General features: G+C 37.2%; 1 protein-coding gene across 1 annotated transcript in view; it reads left to right on the top strand.

Moving 5' to 3' along the window:
- Positions 1 to 2,321: 2,321 nt before the first annotated feature.
- Positions 2,322 to 18,346, top strand: part of PLA2G4E (phospholipase A2 group IVE) — a 69,836-nt gene continuing 53,811 nt past the window's right edge. Inside the window, exons 1-2 of the mRNA XM_074289366.1 lie at positions 2,322 to 2,430; positions 11,002 to 11,074. Of these exons, the coding sequence (XP_074145467.1) occupies positions 2,335 to 2,430; positions 11,002 to 11,074 (169 nt within the window). The 5' untranslated portion in view covers positions 2,322 to 2,334. The remainder of the gene's footprint in view (positions 2,431 to 11,001; positions 11,075 to 18,346) is intronic.

The following is an 18,346-nucleotide window of genomic DNA, read 5'->3' as shown; positions in this document are numbered from 1 at the left end:
AGGGATGGCTCTGGGACAGAAGAAGGACATATTGGGAAATTCAGGTGATATAAAAACAAAATAAATCAATAAAATTTTATTTTAAAAAAGTAGAAATTCAGCAAGTTATAAGTTTCATATCTCACACCTTTTTTGTACCTCTCATGGTAGCCCAGTGCTGATCTTCTAGTGTTCAGTAAGCATACTGTTTGTCCCCTGATCAATTGATCCTTAGTTCTGTCTCTCCCATGCTTCCTGCCCTAGGTAGGAAACACCTACCAGAGACCAAAGTGAGCATCACTCTTGGGTGGCAGAATACAACATTAATTCCTGTGGGAGAGGGCTTCTGGTCCCCTGAGCAATTCCTGATGAACAAGTTAACCTGAAATTTGGGGGTTGGTTTGCCATGGAAATCATAGTTAATCTAGGGCCTCCTTATCTTCATGGAGTCAATTTCGCTGTGCAAGTTAATCACCATGGGCGCAAAGACAGCAGGATTTAGAGATAGCACAAAGAGCGAAGCAAACATTTCTCTTACACATAGAGAGGACTCAGTCCCTGTCCACTCTGTGGACCATCTCTGGAGGATGAGGCTGAGAGCAGCAGCAAAGAGGCCCAGTCACAAAAAAGTATCACAAATCCCACCATTTCTGCTTCTTGGTATTAAGGTTTTCACTCGGTTCCAAGTTCAGAATCCGGTCTCATACTCATCAGATCATTTTCATCGAAGGGCGAGAAAAGCCGGTTGTGTTGCCCTGGGCAAAAACTCAGGCCGGAAACTCCCAGTGTTCCCAGCTGGGTGTGGGGCCCTTGTCCTGATTCCCCTCAGAGAGACAGATACAGAGATAGGGATCATCTTCTAAGTTCAGGATCTTGGATACTAGTAGAGACCCTAAATGGCATCATAACTTCAGTGGGAGAGAAGAGCCCTAAGTTTTCCCCTGTCTTAGCATGGGGAGAGGTGGGGAGTATTTTATCCTCTTCTCTCCTGACACCCAAATGATATATGTTGAAGCAGCCCTCACCCTCCCCTTGTTGACAGTCCTTGTAGTTGTCTCCCTCTTCTCATGATTGAATCTAGTGGTCTCCACTCCTTGCATCTGCCATGGACAACTCTATCTGGATAGCGAGGAGAGTTGCTTTAGGAGAGTCAGTCCTCCTTGGGGATGCTGTGTATGTGTGTGTGTGTGTGTTTGTATGTGTGTGTCTTTATACACTCTGTATGTGTGTGTTTCTGTATATGAGTACACTTTGTAAATATGCATGTTTGTGTTTATGTGTGTATACTTTGTATGTAGGTGTGTATGTATTTATACTTTGTGTGTGCTTGTGTGTATACTTTGTGTATGTATATATATATATGTGTGTGTCTGTATGTGTGTATAATTTTTGTGTTTGTGTGCATTGTGTACTTTGTATGTGTAAGTATGTGTGTATGTGTGGATGCTTTTTATGTATATGCACATGTGTATTTATGTGTTTGTGGTATATCTGTATACTTTGTATGTGTTTGTGTCCATGTGTATATTTTGTATGTGTATGGATGTATACTTTGTGTGTATGTGTGTATACTTTGTATGTATGTTTAAACTTTGTGTGTATGTATATGTGTATGTGCATGTATACTTTGTGTGTATATATATATATACTTTATATGTATGTATGTGTATATGCATGTATACTTTGTACTTATGTGTATACTTTGTATGTGTATACATTGTATATGTGTTGTGTGTATGGATGTATACTTTGTGTGTATACTTTGTATATGTATGTATGTATACTTTGTGTATATGTGTGTATACTTTGTGTGTGTATGGATTTATACTTCGTGTGTATGGATGTATACTTTGTGTGTATTATGTATACTTTTTATGTGTATGTATATGTATATTTATGTGTTTGTATATGTCTGCATTTGTATATGTATATACTTTGTATGTATTTGTGTGTATGTGTGTGTGTAGGTTTCTTAGATCAGAGCCAGTCTCGACCTTAAGTCCTTAATTTTTCTCTTGTGCGATATCATCATTATACTCCTGCAATGCACCACTTTACTGTATCCTCCGGAATCCCTGAGCCACCAATCCTGCCCGTTGCAACCCCAGATGTTGCTGGGCATTGGAGTCCCTGGCACACATCCCAAATCTTCAAGGTTAAGGCTTCTGTTCCTAGGGATCCTTTTCTGGCCATGGTGATACTCTGGAGATTTCTAGGTCCTTGACTAACTCTGCATACCCTGAGCTGCTCACCTAAGCATCCAACGTTGACTCCTGGGAGGGAGTAGGGAGGGTGGGGCTATGAGTCAGTGTATAAAACAGCTCATTCTTCCAGGACAGCTTTAGAGCAGCAGAGATGTTTCAGAACCAGCTACCAGTCTGGGTCCCCCATTACCCACCAGACTCAGGTGGGGGAGCAGATGCAGTCCCTCCAGACACCTGTCCCTCCGAGGTGAGAAAACTATGGGCAGCATGGGGCTGGGAGACAAAACTGGGGAGGGAGAGGTCCTGTGTGTGACAATTTCGGTAAGCAGCCAGGGCTTGGGTTGAGAAGATGTAGGAGCTAAGAGGGCAGGTGTTGGAGTAGAGGAACAGTAGCTGTTGACAGCCAAGGGGACCTGAGAGGACACCTTAGATTTGGCTTTGCTCTTAGTTAATAGGATTTTCCTTAAAGGACTTGAGATTGATATCTGGTACCAATCTTCAGACTGAAACACCTAGGGGGAAAGGGGCGTAGCTATGAGAGATGCTAGTGGGTTTGTGACTAAGATTTAAAAAGTGATATAAGATTATGTGACTAAGAATCAAAAGGATCAGATGTGAATCCAGGAGCAGATTAGCTTTGTACCCAACTCCAGGATCAAATACCTTGAAACCCATGCTGAAACCAAGCTGACATTCTGGGTGGAGAATATTTCTTAAAGAGTCAGCACTATTGCTAAGCATGGATCATTGGCCCAGAGAGCAATCAGGTATTTCCCCTAAGGAGTCACCTGAATTTTGGGTGTGCATGTGTGTTTCTGTTGAGAATCGATTATTTATTTCTTTTCCTTCTCTCACTGCAAACTCTGCCTGTCCTGGACATATAGTTTCATTGCTTTGTGGACAGCTCTGGCAGATTATAAAAGACCTCATAGCCTAACAAAAAAAAAAAAAAAAAGCCTTGGTCTTGAGAATGAACACTTTTCTATTCCAGTCCCAGTCTCACAGAAGTTATGTGTCTTAAGTTCAGTCCATGAATATCTCTGAACTTGTTTTGCCATATGTAAAATGGGTCATCTCTATGTCTGGAACTTTGTGAAGAGGATTCTGACCTTCTCCAATTATATTTTCTTAACTCTTTACACCTAAAGTAGTATTGAGGATTGTAGGTGCTTAGTAAATATGTTTTTTTTTTTTTAAATATGATCCTTGAAGAAAATAGTGATATACTGAGAGTTCCTAAAGAGATAAGTGAAGAGATTTAGATAATACATACCACAGTTTTGGCTTGAAGGGGTGAGATTATGGGAAGCCCTCTGTTGAATAACTGCTTAGATCTGTAACTAGAGTGAGGAGATCAGTGCTTTGCTCCCAGGAGATTCACATGGGGGAGGAGAATTCCCAACTCTTCCCCCAGAAACTATATTCCATTCCTATAGTGGGTCCAAGGGTACAACAACCTTTGGCTGTTACCATTGTAGCTCTCAAGGCCCTCTTTTTCCTACACTTGTCTCTAGAGTTCAATTGTATGGACAGCCCTCTTTGAGTAATTGCCTCTGTGTTTTCTATCCCAAATGAATTTTCCTCAGGCATAGTTAAAGTTACAGTTCTGTGACACATGCTACCATTCCTTCCATGCCCTTTGATGTCACGTCCATGGGTTTGAAATGATTAACACTTCTGGTCAAGATTCTGGGCAAAGATGATATTCTTTTGGAACTATGGAAATTCCCTTCTCTGGGGTTCCCTCCTTCACAGGAAACCCCCACCCCCAATACCAAATATTCCCTTACAGTGGGGAGTATTGGTGAGATAGCCACTGCCAAAATAAATCACAGGATTCTAGAAGAAGGCCCAATTCTGAAAAGAGGAGAGAATGTAAGGACTATTTAGAGGATAAGAAAATTGGGATTTATTCCAAGAGCCTAGCTACCTCATTTACCCTGCTGTCAGTATCCAGGATTTGATTACTGATAAAACTAAAACTGGCTCAGATGAAAGGGTCTTTCTCTCAGATTCTGATAATGAGGTCTCTGCAAATAAGAAAGAATTACTGGATAAGATCAAGATACGGAATTAGCAGATGCTTCAAAAATTAATTCTTCAACTAACTACCCACATCTTACAGACCTAGAGCAGTCAAATGCTTTGTCCAGTCATAAAGCATCTGGGTATGGGGTATGCCAGATCCTCTGACAGCAGAGCCTTTCCTCCATTTCGCCACTTTCATATTTTACCATCTCTGTTACTCAATTTACCTATGTGGCCTCTGAGGGATGCTGGGCCCCTGACGCCCTTATCCACCTGATGACATCCTTGCACTATGAAGCCAATATGTCTTAACCAGTTATCACAGGCTGTCCCAACAGCTGACATGAATGTTGTAAGGATTTGGTGGTTACACCCAGCATGCTTTTGGGTGTGAGGAGAACATGGTACCTTTGATCTGGGTTGAATCTGATTATTTTAAAAAGCCTCAGAGTAGGAGTTTCCTCCAGGGTTTGGGGAGAGACAGATGTCTTCTTTTTCAAGGGGGAATACTGGCAGTGTGGAGGCAGCCAGTGGGGCATAACTTCAGTAGTCATCAACCAGAGACAAAGGAAATTCTGGACCTCAAAGAGGATTCTTTTAGTTTCATAGGTCTAGTCTCTCAACTGTACTTTCCCAAATGTTGTTACCCATCATACCAGAAGTGACCCAAGTTAGCAATTAATTCATGCAAATTCACAACCAAAACTCCCATTTATTTATTGACAGTGAAAGCTAAAGCTAAGAAATCATATTTGTTTAGACAAATAAGGCATATTTTTCTATCAAGCTTCTGAGAGGAAAACCAAAATATGGTATCAAGCAATTAATCAATAAATATTTATTAATTTCCTACTCTGTACTAGGTAATTTAATAGATGCTGGGAATAAAGAAGGGAACCATCTCTGCTCTCAGAACTTACATTCTATCAGGAGACATGTACATAAATAAGGAAACAAGAATTTATTTATTACAAGCCTATTAGGTTCCAGACATTGTGTTAGGTGCTTTACAAACATTTTGCCTTTTGATCTTTACAAACTTATGAGGTAGGTATTATTATTATCCCCATTTTACATTTGAGAAAACTGAGGCAGAAAGAATTTAAGTGACTTGCTTATTCTCTTTCCTTCCTTTCCCAAAGGCAGTTGTAGTAAATAGACAAGTTCTCTGGGTACCAGCCGCCAGGTCAAAGGCAGAGAGAAAACACTTTCTTGGAATGAAATCCTAGAGTTTTACCTAGAAGGTAATGACTGCAAACTAAAAAGGAACAAAATAAAAAGACTGGGAGGATGTAAACTTAGAAAATCCTTTGAGGACAGGTTAAGTGATTTGCCCACAATCATATAGTTAGTGAATGTTTGAGGTCCAATTTGAATTCAGATCTTTCTGACTTCAGATCCAGTGCTCTATCCACCACCTGCATTTTGAATGAAGCAAGGTGCTTCAGTTTCCTATGGAAATGTGACTCAAATCTTCCAGATGTATTGATCACTGTTTATGAAGTCTCCATCTATGGATCAAAAGTTGTGATCTGAGTCTTACAGTAGATCTCAAACTAAAGAGGGAGGCAGGATAGTGAAAAGAACATTGAAGTTGGAGTCCAAGAACCTAGATTCAGAGCTGAAACAGGGAGATAATTTATCTAATATCTAAGTATCAAAGCAGGGATTTGATCTCAGGACATTTAACTGCAAATTCAGAGCTTCCCCCAATGTATCCATGAGATAGGTTCTTTTGTTCAGGTAGAAGGAAAGAGGATGGGTTCTTCTAGAAGACTGAGGCTAGTTGTGTACTGTCTTTGCTAAGGGCAGTATAAGAAAACATATCTGATTCAGAAGAAGGAGAGACTTCCTTGAGAGGAGGCTGAAGAGAAGGCTCCTTGGCTGAAGAACCTACAGAACAGAATCACAGCTATCTGGTCTGGATGTACCAAAGTCCTCACTGGAGGATAAGAGTAACATGTTGTAATGGCTAGGGCAGTGGTCAGGGAGACCAGAGTTCAAAACCTGCTTCAGGCATTTATTTGCTGTGCTAACCCTGAGAAAGTCACCTTTTTCTGTGCCTTAGTTTCCTTATCTCAAAAGTGAGTGGGTAGGATTTTTCTGTAATCATAAGATATAATGACAAGTGGAGGCTTGAATGTTAGCAAGCCATGTTTCTAGAAAACAGAGCTATTAGGAAATTCTCTGATTGCTTGACCCATTTCCGAGGCTGAAATCAGCCACTGCTTTGGTTTGGAATCTTCCCAATTATATCACTTAATTACAGTTTTTAAAAAAGCAAGAGGGAAAGTAAAAAGGTCCTCTGGGTATAAGGTTCTGCCTAAATTTCCCTGAGCTGCCCTTGTTGTTCACTCATTTTTCAGACATGTCGAACTCTTTTTTTTTTTTTTTTTTTTTTTTTTTTACCCCATTTGGAGTTTTCTTTTTTTTAAAAGTTAGTTCAATTTTTAATTTCTCCCCAATTGTATGTAAAAACAATTTTCAAGATACATTTTAAAAATTGAATTCCAAATTCTCTCTCTCCCAGTTCATCCCGCTCACTGAGAAAGCAATTTTATATAGGTTATACATGTATAGTCATGCAAAACATATTTCCATATTAATCATGATGCAAACACAGTACAAAACTTTAAAAAAAAACAGAAATAAAGAAAGTTTTTTAAAATTATGCTTCAATCTGTATTCAGATTCCACCAGTTTTTTTGTTTGTTTGTTTGTTTTGTTTTGTTTTGTTTTTTTCTTTCTGGGAACAGAGAATTTTTCATCATAAATCCTTCAGAGTTATCTTGGATCATTGTATTACTGAGAATACCTAAGTCATTCACAGTTGATCATTTTACAGTATTGCTATTACTATGTACAATGTTCCCCTGATTCTGTTCATTTCACTTTACATCAGTTCATTTAAGTCTTCATTTGCAGTTTTCTTTGCAAAGATACTGGATTAGTTTGCCATTTCCTTTTTCAGTTCATTTTTCAGATGAAGAAACTGAGGCAAACAGGATTAAGTGACTTGTTCAGGTTCACACAGTAAGTGTCTGAGGTTAGATTTGAATTTGGGAAGATGAGTTTTCTTAATTCCAAGCCCAGGATTCTATACACTGCACCACATAGCTGCCCCTGAACTCTCTTAGCTAGTGCAATTGTTTTCTTGTTTCTAAAACCTGGCCCTTGCCTTCCTCCTCTCTAACATGTTTGAATTAACTAGGGCAAGTCACTTTTAGCTTCAGCAGCCCTGTCTCTAAGCAATGAAATATTAAAGAGATGGTACCTCTTATCTGATCCCATTTCCCTTGATCTGTCCAGGCTTCCTCAAGAGGAGAATCGGATCAGAATTTTATTGCTTTTTTGCTGAAGATCACTGGAAAACTTTCAAAAGAGTAGAAACCACATCCTCCAATGTACATTATAAAGTAAAGGGTAGAACAAGATGAATTTCTGAGCATGAAAATAAATATTTCTGAGTTCGTTTTATAAAAATGAACAGCAGATGCATTATTGACCTTGTAGCTTCAAATAGATCATCTCAGATAACTTTTGTAGTGATTGTTGAAGCAACTAGAGAGAAAAAGACAGACAGAGACAGAGAGAAAGAAAAGAGGGAGAGAGAATAATTTATTGTTTCAGAATTAAGTAATCTATCTTTTCCAGAATGAAAATTACCCCATCCTTGCTAAGAAACTTAATATTGGGTAATAATAATAATTAATCATTGTGTTGCTTTGGGTAATTGTTGAGAAAATATACTACCTCCCTCCCTTTCTTACAGAGATTATGGACATGGAGTATCACACATATTGGGATTATGGATATATGGATTGCATATATTGTCAGACATGGTTAATATGTTCATTGGTCTTACTAAATTACTTTTTTAAATTCTTCTGAAAAAAAATCTGTTATAAGGGATGATTTTTTTAAAGGAAGTAGTTGAGGCTAAAAGGGAAAAGCCCTGGAAATGCAGAATTAAGCAGATGAGCATCCTGGAGCTGAACCAGTCTGCTCTTCAACATGTGCTGGCTGAAAAGTGTAAGAGAGGAAGCAATTTTACCATATTCACTGAATTAACTCTCTCAAATTGATACTAAGTCAAAGTTCTAGGAGGAAAGATCCAATATCAGTGGTCTACTGACAAAATCCATTGTTTAGAGGTATCAAAGATTATGCGGAAACGATCTGATATGAATGCCCTACTCTAGATCCTCCATGGAGGTTGAATAATTTCTCTAGAGCAATCAACCATATTTCCATATTAATCATATTGCAAACACAGGCCAAAACTAAAAACAAAACAAAAACAAAAACAAATAGAAATCGTTTTTTTTAAAAAGTATGTTTCAATCTGTAATTAGACTCCACCAGTTTTTTTGTTTTGTTTTGTTTTTGTTTTTGTTTTTGTTTTTAGGGCCAAATCTTACAGGACAGGGACTGAACCTATTATTTCATTAATATGGATAACTCTCAGGTGAGGGTTCTCCCCTCACCAAAGCAAGTTGACACATCCTCTTTAACTTATAGTCAGTGTTGGCCAAGGTACTGGGAAGTTAAGTGACCATTTTTATCCAAGGTCATGTAGACAATGGCCTTGAGAAGCTCTATCTGAGAAACTGTCTATAAAAATTTCCCACAATTCTCTACTTTCTTTCTGATCTTAGCTACATTTGTTTTATGTGTAGAAAACCTTTTTTAATTTAACATAATCAGAACTATTCATTTTACACTTAACTTTGCTCTTCATCACTTGTATATTTATAAATTGTTCACTTATCTTAAGTCTGATATGTAAGATGTTCCACATTCTTCTAATTTTCTTGTAATATTTCTCTTTACATCTAGGTCATGTATCCATTTTGACTTTATCATTGATTTTGCTAAATGATATAAATGGTATAAAATATTGGTCTATGTCCAATTTCTGCCATACTGCTTTCTAGTTTTCCCAACAATTTCTACTAAATAATATTTGTCAAATACAAATATTTATTTGCTGCTGTAAATTGTACATCTACTCTGTTCCATTAATCTACTTTCCTATTTCTCAGTCAGTACCAGGTCCTTTCTGATAATTACTGCCTTATAGTATAGTTTAAGATTTGGTATTGCACTCTGAAGTTAATTCTATTAACTGTCACTCAATTCCTAATCTAACTTTAAAGTCAACAATTGAACAAATTGTTTTTTAGCTTTTTAAAAAGTAACTTTATTTTTTAATTATATGCAAAGAAAATATTCACCCTTGCAAAATCTTGTGTTCCAGATTTTTCTTCCCCTCTTCCTCCCAATATATGTTAAATATAATTGAACAAACTTTTTATTAAAGGTATAATTGAGTGCAAGGTAATGAGACTGTTGCCAATGTTGCTCTCACCCAATGACTGCAGTAGGGTCTTGTTTCCTGTTTATTTGAAAAATTCTACTACCTTGTCCATTATCCAAAACCCTCCTCTACCTGGCCTTCCAGATTCTTCAGTGATTCTCAAACTTTCTGGTTTCAGGATCTCTTAACACTCTTAAAAGTTAGTGAGGAAAAGCCCTACTCCAAGCTTCTTGTTTACATGGATTTTATAGTTACTACATTGTAGAAATGAAAACATCTTAATATTATTATAAAAATAGTTTTGACTTCATGAATCCCCAGAAAGGGTGTTCTCTGGACCATACTTTGAGAATTGCTCTTCTAGATTAAGTCCACTGGCCCTCAGACCTGCATAGTTAAAGAGAATGGGCAGAAAAGTAGGAGATGATATCCAAGCAAAGATAGAAGGCCAGACAGTAGAGGACGAGAATATGAAGATAGTCTGAGAAGAAGTCTGAGAAGTTTGAGAAGTTAAGAAAGGAGATCACATGGTCAAAGACCTCCCAAAAGAAAGATGATTTCAAGTCACTTTGAAACTAAAAAAAGGAAGGAAACTGGAAACTTGGATGGGGCAGATTTCAGAGGGTCTGGGAAGCAGATGACAGGGGTCTGAGCCAGAAACCAAAGGGAAAAGGATGGATAGATTCTATAGAGAACTAATGCTGAAATATGAGAGTAGCAAAGTAAAGGAGGCTCTGAGTTCTGGACAGTGGAATTATTGGGAAAGGGTAGAATTTTTAGTAAATATATTTCAGACACAAAGATTTCATTTTGATCATGTTGAGCTTTGTTCACTATCATCTAGGTTCACGGTGCCATAAATATTCAAGAGGTTCCCATCCCCTTTCCCCTATGGTTTATGTCTCAGATTCTTAAGCTGTGGTTTGCAACCCCAATGTGGAGTCTCATAACTGAATATGGGGGGGTCACAAAATTATGATTTATTATTGGTAAATGTTTGGTTTTTAATACCTATTTTATATATCTATATACCTGAGAACATATAAAATTTTCTTAGATGACAAAAGTCACAAGTGGTTCTCAGACTTTTATTTTCAGGAGCTTTATGCTATTAAAAATGATTGGGGATCTGTTCAAAAAGTTTTTATTTACACGGGCTATATTTATAGATATTTACCATGTCAAAAATAAAAACTAATTTTGAATTTGTAGATCCTCTGAAAGGATTTCAGAGACCCCCAGTATTCTCTAGATAACACTCTGAGAACCACTAATCCAGAAAAGATCAGCCTGATGGACACTATAGCCCTATACTATACTATAACTACTATGAATAGTACTATTATAAGGAGGTGCTATTATCATCCCCAAAGATGGTACATTATTAGGAAAAACACACTGTCCCATGTCTATGCACTGAACTAGTTATAGCTTTCTTAACATCATATTTGATCTCTGCCCCTTCTACAGGACCAGTTGTCTCCCTGTTACCTGCTCTCAGTGAGAATCATTCGGATGAAAAATGTCCGTCAGGCTGATGTGTGTGAGTATCATCTCAATAGATTCTTAGCTCTTTGAGAAGCCCAGATGGGCAGACCTGGCCCGGACAGGTCCTGGCTAGAAAAAGGGTTAGGAATACCTATCCAAGTGTTGTGTCTGGTATAGATTTCCGTGACATTGAAGGTTTATGGTTTATTACCCACCCCATCAAAAATGACAGAAAGAAAGAAAGAAAGCCCTTCCATCTTACAAATTTCCAGGCATAGGGGCCAGTGAAAATGCTTGGGAAATCTAAGGAGTAGTAAGATGGACAATGTACTGGATCTAAGAGTATGGGAAGAGGAGAAAGGTGTAGGAAGACTTAAGGAGCAGCTAGATAGCATTGTGGATAGAATACCAGCTCTGAAGGACACTTGACACTTACTAGTTGTGTGACCTTGGCAAGTCACTTAATCCTGATTGCCTCATGAAAAAAAAAAAAGTCAAAAGGTATATGTTGGGATGAGGAGGGATAGATCAGATTACGAAGAGTTTTGAATGCCAAACAGAGGATTTTATATTTGATCATGAGGGTGATAAGGAATCCCTGGAATTTATTAAACAAGGAGGTGATATATTCAGCCTTGAGATTTAAGGCGTCTAATTTGACAGCAGAATGATGGATGGATAGGAGTGAGGAGGGAGTGAGGAAAGATTTGGGGAAGGGAGATCGACCAGACTAGGGCAATAATCTAGGCATGAGGTGATAAGAGTTTGCACCAGAGTGGTAACCATGTCAGAGGAGAATTGGGGGATATTTAAGAGTGATATTGTAAATATGGACTTGACCACTATTTGGATATGGAGACTAAGGGGATTCAGGATAGGGATACACACTCTGTCCTCAGCCCTGAATAAGTATTCTTCTGCCACTGGAAATCAAACTTATCAGGTCAATGACAGTGAGATTTTGATCTCAGTCCTAATGGAATAATGTACAGCCATTACATTCTTATTGGGAAAAAAGGGCCCTCTGTCACTGGTTGCCATGATTATAGATCACAGTTCCCAGGGCCATCTTTCTTTTGTGGGGAAGGAAGGGGAGAGTTGACTTTGAGGATGATGTGGAGATATCTGTGGTAGAAAAGCAGAGTTGTATTCCCCCTTTACCAACTCCCTCAACTTCTCCTTCTGTTTCATTAAGACAGCTCAAGAGGATAAAAAGTTCCAACTCTACATCCCATACATTATCCTTGCCACTTCCTATTCTGAAGAGGAAATATCTTGTATTAATACCCTATGGATAATGTGGATGTTACTATTCACAAATGATCATCTAAATCTGACTATAGGAAAGCAGTTGTTCTCCAGAGGCACCTAATAACTCCAATCTTGGTGTCCTCTCTAAGAAAAAAAAATAAGATCCTCTCCTCTTAATAAATATTCTTTTTTTAAATTGAAGATTTTTATTTCCAAAACATATGCAATGATAATTTTTCACCACTGATCTTTGCAAAACCTTGTGTTCCAATGTTCCCTCCTTCCCCCACCCCTCCCCTACATGGCAAGTGATCCAATATGTTAAGTATTCCAAAATATTCTTTAAGAATGACTATAGCATCATTATTCTACAATGCTAGTTTTGGAATAAAGAAAACCTGGATTCAAATCCAATCTCTGACACTTCCCAGATGGGCAAGTCATTTATCTTCTCAAAATCTCAGTTTCCTCATCTATAAAATGAAGGAATTGGATTAGGTGACCTGTGATCTTAGGATCTTAGGATCTGTGATCTTTGCAGTTCCTTGAACCTGAATTCCCATGTCCAGGTTTTCCAGTGGCAGGGGTCCCTTGTTTCCAAAGAGAATGAATATGAAGTCCAAAGAATGTAATGGCTACACATTGATTCCATTTGGACAGAGACCAAAATCTCAGTGTTCTTTGCCTGATAAGTTTGATTCATAGAAGAATTCTTATTCAGGATAAGAAAAGAGTGTGTATCCTCATCCTTAATCCCTTTACCCCCTATATCCAATCAGTAGTTAAGTCCTATCATTTCCACATTTAAAACATCACTCTCAAATAGCTCCCTGTTCTCCTCTGACACAGTCACCACTCTGGTCCAAACGCTCAGCAACTCATGCCTAGAATATTGCTTTAGCCTGGTCACTCTCCCTGCCCCAATTCTATTCCTCCTCCTTTATGCCTCCTAAATTCCCTTTCTTCCTTTAGGTCCCAGCTAAAATCCCACTTTTTTCAAGAATCTTTCCAAATCTCCCTTAAGTCTGGTGCCTTCCCTTTGTTACCTATCTCCACTTTATCTTGTATATATCTTGTTTGTATGTGGTCTTTGCATGTTTTCTCCATTTAATTGTGAGCTTCTTGAGAACAGGATCTATTTTACGTTTTTCTTTGTATTCCCAGGACTTAAAACAGTGCTTGGCATGTAGTAGGTGCTTAAGAAATGCTAGTTGATAGGGAATCCTGAAATCCAAGTCCTGACATGATTCTAACCATCTCATACAAGAATCTCTAGCTTTCCCTGAGTGATTTCCATGGAATTTCATGAGTCAGATGGTATTAAACCTTAGATTTTTCTACTACAGGACTATGAGTTATAGTGTGACTAGTTGGGATTTGATTATTATCCCCCTTGACTCTTCAAAAAAGTTGTATTCATTTGTAAGGGATCAAGAATTATTCGATTTTAAAAATATTCTCTCAATATTCACATTTTGTCCTAAATAAATACATTTGTTATTGGAAAAAGAAAGGCTTGTTGACATGAGAATTTTTTTAATAGTAGTTTATTTCTCTGATTGATTTAAGGATAAGAAACAATTAGAGAAGAGTAGAACAATTATAGAAAAATGGGAGATAAGAGATAATTCACATTTGACTTCATAATCAAATTATAAATGATCTAGGAATTTCAGCAAGGGAGAAATCCATTGTTTAATTTCCATTGTGATCCCTTACTCAAAAATTGGCAGACTATCAACTGTGACATGATTTATTGTTTTGCTGATTGTCTAGACCTAAGAAAGTGATGGAGAAAAATATTAATATTGCAGATTAAATTTAAAACTGTCGTGGGTATATTTTCCACCCAGAGGGCCAGATATTAAATATTAATTAGCACACTAATGGAGATATTATGGTAATGAAGTTTATTAGGGAAGAAAGGGGATTCAAGCCAGGGCTTGAAATGTGAGTAGAATTTGGATTAGTGAAAAGAAGCAGGCAAGAGCATTCTGGGAGAGAACACACAATAAGCAAACCAGATAGTCAGGAATAAGCTTATCATATATAAAGGACAATAAAAAATGAGAGCTTATGCTGGGGAGTCATGAGATAAGGAGGAATACTGTTGAAGGGGTAAAGTAGGGATCAGATAATTGGAAAGCCTCAAAGATCAAGTGGAGTTTGAATTTGATCATGTAGGCAACAGGTGAACTCCATGTACATAGATAGGAAAAGTAAGCTGATTAAAGGAGTGTTTGGAAGCAATTTAACTACCTATTTAATTTATTAAGCAATTTAATTATTTAATTATTAAGCAATTTAATCTAACTATTCAGAATGAATTGGAAGGAGAAATTAGAGATAGAGAAAATAGATCAAAGACTTATACAGTAATCCAGTCATGAGATGATGAAGAAGGAAGAATAGAGATGGGAGGAAGGTGGTTTAAATAAAAACACAAACCACATTGTGTCTTAGAGCTCATCCTGAGGGTGGGGTTGCCCAAACTAGTGTCAATGAAAGCTGTTATGGACAAATTATGGGTTTAACTCATCTTTCAGGGGAGAGCGGTATGAAAGGAATAGTGCTTGTGGTTAGCAGTATTAATTGGACAGTGATTTATAAGTCTGCCCCATCCCCTAAACAGCACATGGAGAGGCAGCAGTTCGTATGAATAATGCTAAAGTTATCCATCTCTCTCTGTTGGAAAGCAGGAAGAAGGTCATTGCTAGTTCATTTAATCAGTCAATAAACATCTATTAAGTGCTTCTATGTGCCAGGCACTGGTCAAAGACTTCATCATTTTGTCACTCAAATTTCATAGCATCACCCACTCTTTAGGTGACAGAATCATGGATTTATAGTTGAACAACCTTAAAGATCATCTAGTCTAACTCTCTAGTTTTATAGATAAGAAAAATGATACCCAGATTGGTAGATGGATTTGTCCCAAAGTCCCATAATTATTAAATGGCAGAGGCAGGGTTTGAATTCAGATTCCTTTGGATTCCTCTCACATTCCATGGTTCTTTCTGTTGCATCAATATGTATCTTGAGTCTTACATATCTCACGGTAGTCTGTGATCAGGATTATCTTTTTTCATTCAGATGTACTTGTGGCAGAGCCCATTTCATTGAATAGTCTACCTTTCAGATCACATTTGGCATCTCCCTCCCTGGGATTCAGGGGGTGGAGACAATGTTGCTCAGAAAGGCCTGAAATATTTTTATCATCATCAAATCTGGGATATCATTTGTTGTGAGAACTCTAGATACGAAAACTCTCTTCGTGGAAGTACATAGAATAGCCTTTAAGAGTTATATGAGGCTCAGAACTCAGGTAATGAGCTCTGATTTGCCAGGAGTGACATAGCTAGTTAATGTCATAGGTAGAATTTGAATCCATATCTCTCTTGAGGTATTAATATGCATCCAAACTAGTGGTTATCAAACTCAAATAGAAACAGATCCCTAATGAAACATATTGATTTGGAAAACCACAAGTAAACATTATTCATGTCGCATTGCAATTTTTTTTATTTTGTTAAACATTTCTCAATTACATTTTAATCTGATTAAAATTGTACTCAGGAGTTTTGGAGGAGTGGAGGGGATACGAGTTTGCCATCTCTGTTGTAAACCAGTAACTATTAAAGTTTAAGAGGGGGCACCAACCCTGAATTCAGGAGGACCTGAGTTCAAATTTGGTCTCAGAACTTAACACTTCCTAGCTGTGTGACCCTGGGCAAGTCACTTAACCCCAGCCTCAGGGAAAAAAATAAAATTTAAGAGTATTGCTTACATTTTAAAAAATTATTGAGGATCCCCAAAACTTTCCTTTACATTGCTTGTGTCTATTAATAATTTAGCTTATTAGCACTAATACATTTTGAAATATTTATTCATCTATTAGAGTGATAATAAAAAAAACATTGCATGTTAACATAACATTTTTTATTAAAGCCTTTCATTTTCAAAACATGTGCATTAATAATTTTCAACAGTCATCATTGCAAAACCTTGTGTTCCAAATTTTTCCCCTCACCTCTCCCCCCCCTCCCCTAGAAGGCAAGCAATCCAATATAAAACATAACTTTTTAGTGAAAAAAATAATTATATTTTCTATAATAAGGATTTAGTGAGAAGAATGGCATTGGTTAACATATTTTTATAAATTTCATTGTTTGCCTGAATAGAAGACAGCTAGATTTTCATATCTGCTTCAGCTTCCAGCCTGTTGTGATTTGTTGTTTTGATTGAAGTATATAAAGAAAACCCAATCTCATACAGGTATTATGTGGTTGGAAAAAGAGAGAAGTAATTTTAATAGGCAAATAACATTTTAGTATTCTTCTGAAGGGGAACTAGCTGGTACAGCGGACAAAGTGCCAGGCCTGGAATCTGGAAAACTCATCTTTCTGAGTTCAAATCTGGCCTCAAACACTTATTACAGGTGTGACCCTGAGCAAATCTTAACTTTTTCTGCCTCAGTTTCTTCATCTGTAAAATGAGTTGGAGAAAGAAATGACCACTCCAATATCTTTGCTAAGAAAACCCCAAAATGGATCACAAAGAGTTGGACATTTCTGAAATGAGTGAAGAGCATGTCATTATAAAAATAGTTTTGACCTTGAGGATCACCTGAAAGGGTCTTAGAGACTTCTAGGTGTACACAGGCAACATTGAGAACTGCTACTCTAACTAAATGTTTTTAGGTTAAGGTTAAATGTCCCATGAAAAGATACCAGGGCAAGTTTATGAATTTGGATAGGGAAAAAAGCATATTTTTACTTTTTCTAACCTGAAAACAAATTTTGGCTTTTCCTTCAATTACTTAAAATAAGAAAGGGTCCAAAAGCTTCACCAAATTTTTGTAGGGGTCTGTGATATAAGTACTTTCTTAGTACTATATTTCCTCTCCTTTCATACACACATAATCTTCATGTGACATTTGTGACATGTTTACATTATTTTTCCTGAGATGCCCTGAATGTTCCCTTTAATCTAAATTTATTCAGATGAAAATGTTGTAAGTTACATACTGCTTTCAGGGAGCTCATAATCTATTCAGAAGAGCCAGCATAGACATATATACAAAATCAAGATGGTTATACAAGATAAGAAACAATTTATGCAAAATGGATACAAGATGGTTAGATACAAAATAGATACAAGATCATTTGGTAGCTCATTATCACATTGGATAGAGCACTGGGCTTGTAGCCAGGAAGTCATAAATTCTAATATGACTTTAGATACATACTAGCTATGTAAACCTAGGCAAGCCACCTTACTCCATTTACTTTATTATCTTCAACTCTAAAATAGAAATCGTAATAGCACCAATATTCCAAGGTTGTGAAGAGCAAATGAGATAATATTTCTAAAGCACAACATAGTACCTGGTATATAATAAGTATTCAATAAATGCTTGCTTGCTTGCTTTTTTTCCAGGAAGGAGAAAAAGTACATATATATATGTGTGTGTGTGTGTGTGTGTGTGTATATGTATATATGTATATATATATATATATATATATATATATATGTGTGTGTGTGTGTGTGTGTGTGTGTATATATGTATATATATACATATACACATATATATATTAATATAATATAATACTAATATATAATAAAATACTGGTATAGGAAGTGAGGTGAGCCTGAGCTGAGCCATGAAAGATCCAAAGGATTCTAAGATGTGTAGGAAAGGAAGGCATGTGTTCCAGAAATAAGTGTTGGCCAAAAAGTATGGAGATAGTGTTGTCTATGAGACACAGTGAGGTCACTTTGATAGAACCATCATGTGTATGAAGGGGAGTCATGTGTAATAATGTAGAAAGCTAAGTTCAATCTAAGTTGGGGTGGGCTTTAAAATGTCAGAGGGGTTTACATTGTATTCTGGAAGATCTCAAGGACAACTCCTCATGTTTCAAATGAAATCATCGTTTTTCAGGGCTGGGTCAGACCCAGCAGCCACCTAGCAACTTGTTTGACTTCTTCCTGGGGAAAACCATCCTTGAGTCAAATGTAGGAGTTGCCTTTGCCTCTGAAGATGCTGAATCACTTCCCACCACCCACTTCCAGG

Source organism: Sminthopsis crassicaudata, chromosome 2, assembly GCF_048593235.1.
Source record: "Sminthopsis crassicaudata isolate SCR6 chromosome 2, ASM4859323v1, whole genome shotgun sequence".
Classification (NCBI taxonomy): Eukaryota; Metazoa; Chordata; class Mammalia; order Dasyuromorphia; family Dasyuridae; genus Sminthopsis; species Sminthopsis crassicaudata.
Note: the sequence above shows the minus strand (reverse complement) of the source record. Positions and strands in the feature narration are given on the sequence as shown.